The 1,783-nt window shown below is 46.4% G+C and overlaps 1 protein-coding gene across 1 annotated transcript; it reads right to left on the reverse strand.

Annotated features, from left to right (window-relative positions):
- Positions 1-403: 403 nt before the first annotated feature.
- Positions 404-1,783, reverse strand: LOC137748803 (U-box domain-containing protein 4-like). The gene has a single exon (XM_068488990.1). The coding sequence runs from the start codon at positions 1,596-1,598 to the stop codon at positions 639-641; it is 960 nt and encodes a 319-aa protein (XP_068345091.1). The 5' UTR covers positions 1,599-1,783; the 3' UTR covers positions 404-638.

Genomic DNA, 1,783 nt, shown 5'->3' on the forward strand with positions numbered 1-1,783 from the left:
AAAAATGCATTTGGCAAGGCTACAAGCTTACAAAGTCTGATCAAACTTAGTTTTAAATTAGTGTCGATAACTATAATTCGATCACAAGTCTGAATGATCGAGATCAACAACCCTTTATTTTTTAGAAAAACTAATAAAAAAGGTTTGAAAATTTTGAGCTTTAATGGTAAGAACAAAATAAAAGGTAAAGTGAATAGTATCAGGATTGACTTTTTTATGTAAAAATATGATTTTTCGTTAAAGTGAACAATACCGGAAGCTTTTCGTTAAAGTTCCCTTATTTTTTCTCAAACAAGAACCATAAATTGGGTTGGTCTAAACTTTTTTTTTTAAAATTATTATTATTTAGGAATGGAAAAATGCTTGAAACTATTAGAATATTTAAAGGATGAGAGTTTTGAACATAGAAATTTAACATTATTTATTTTTATTAAGATATTGAATCACATACATGTGTTAGTTTTAAACTATTGGCATCTAATAATATTCATACAAAATCTAGAAATGAATTCAACATCACTACCTCAAGATGTTAATCAATCATTCCTAACTAGTATCATTGAACTCGTATGAGTCTACAATATCTACATCACTCATCATAAAAATAAAAAATAAAAAATATTTGAAAAAACCAAATTTTACGAAGTTTGGTTTAGTAAAGAATCAAACCGTGGATCTCTAAAAACGCTAGCAATGCATCCACTCCCGCCATCAATCACCTTCAGCAGCGCAACTGCCTTGCTCTTCGCTTTTGTGCCGCCATTCTCCGCCACGTCAGCAACCCCATCCACCACTCCCATCCCCTCCTCCCTCACCTCCCTCAGCCCCCAATCTCCGCCGCACGTGGCCAAATTGAGCAGCGCCCCCACCGCGTTCTCCTTGCTCCTCAAGCTCGACCCGGTCGAGAGATCCAGCAAATCAGCCAAAACCCTTATCCCGGAAACCCTCTGAAACGCCTCCTCGCTCTCCTCGCACCCCGCCACCTGCGCGATCACCGCCGTGGCGTCCTCCACGATCCCCACCCGCCCGTCCTTCACTACCAATGTAAAAAGCGTGGGAACCGCCCCGAGCTCCACCAAGGCGATGCGGTTGGGCGCGTAGAGAGCGATCCCGAACAGCGCCTTCAGCGCGTCCTTCACAGACCGCGGCGGCGAGTTAGGGCACTTGACGATGTCGATCAGGGAGTAGACGATGTCGCGCTTGGAGCCGATGATGGGGCGGTAGTCGTCAACGACGAGGAGGCTGTGAAGGGTGGCGGCGGAAGACTGGACGGCGGACGGGGAGGAGGAAGGGGAGGCGTGTTGGCGGAGAGAGTGGGAGAGAGCATCGAGGAGGCCTTGTGTGGAGATGAGGGAGTCGCGGCAGGAGATGGAGAGGTTTAGGAGGGTGGCGGCGGCGTCGTCTTGGAGGTAAGGGGAGGAGTCGAAGAGGGTTTCGGACAAGTAAGGGATGGCGCCAGATTCGGCAACGAAGGGGCGGCTGTCCGGTTCGAGCTTGGTGATGAGGCGAAGCTCTTTGAGGGCGTCGGCTCGGGTTTGGGAGGAGACAGAGCTGAGCTTGGAGACCAGGGACGGAACCGTATGGAGCTTCACTTCCATGTTTGCGATGTCCGTGTCTGATTGTGTTTGGAGTTGGAATTTCCGGTTTTGGGTTTGTTGGGATGATCGCAAGAGGAAAGGGATGCGATTTTAATAGGAGAAAGGAGTATTAATGGTATTGGTGGTGGTTGGTTAGTTGTGTTTGAAAAGGAAGTGCCTGCGAGTTGAAAAGTTACAAAGTCGGA

The sequence above is a fragment of the Pyrus communis genome, chromosome 10, assembly GCF_963583255.1.
Source record: "Pyrus communis chromosome 10, drPyrComm1.1, whole genome shotgun sequence".
Lineage (NCBI taxonomy): Eukaryota > Viridiplantae > Streptophyta > Magnoliopsida > Rosales > Rosaceae > Pyrus > Pyrus communis.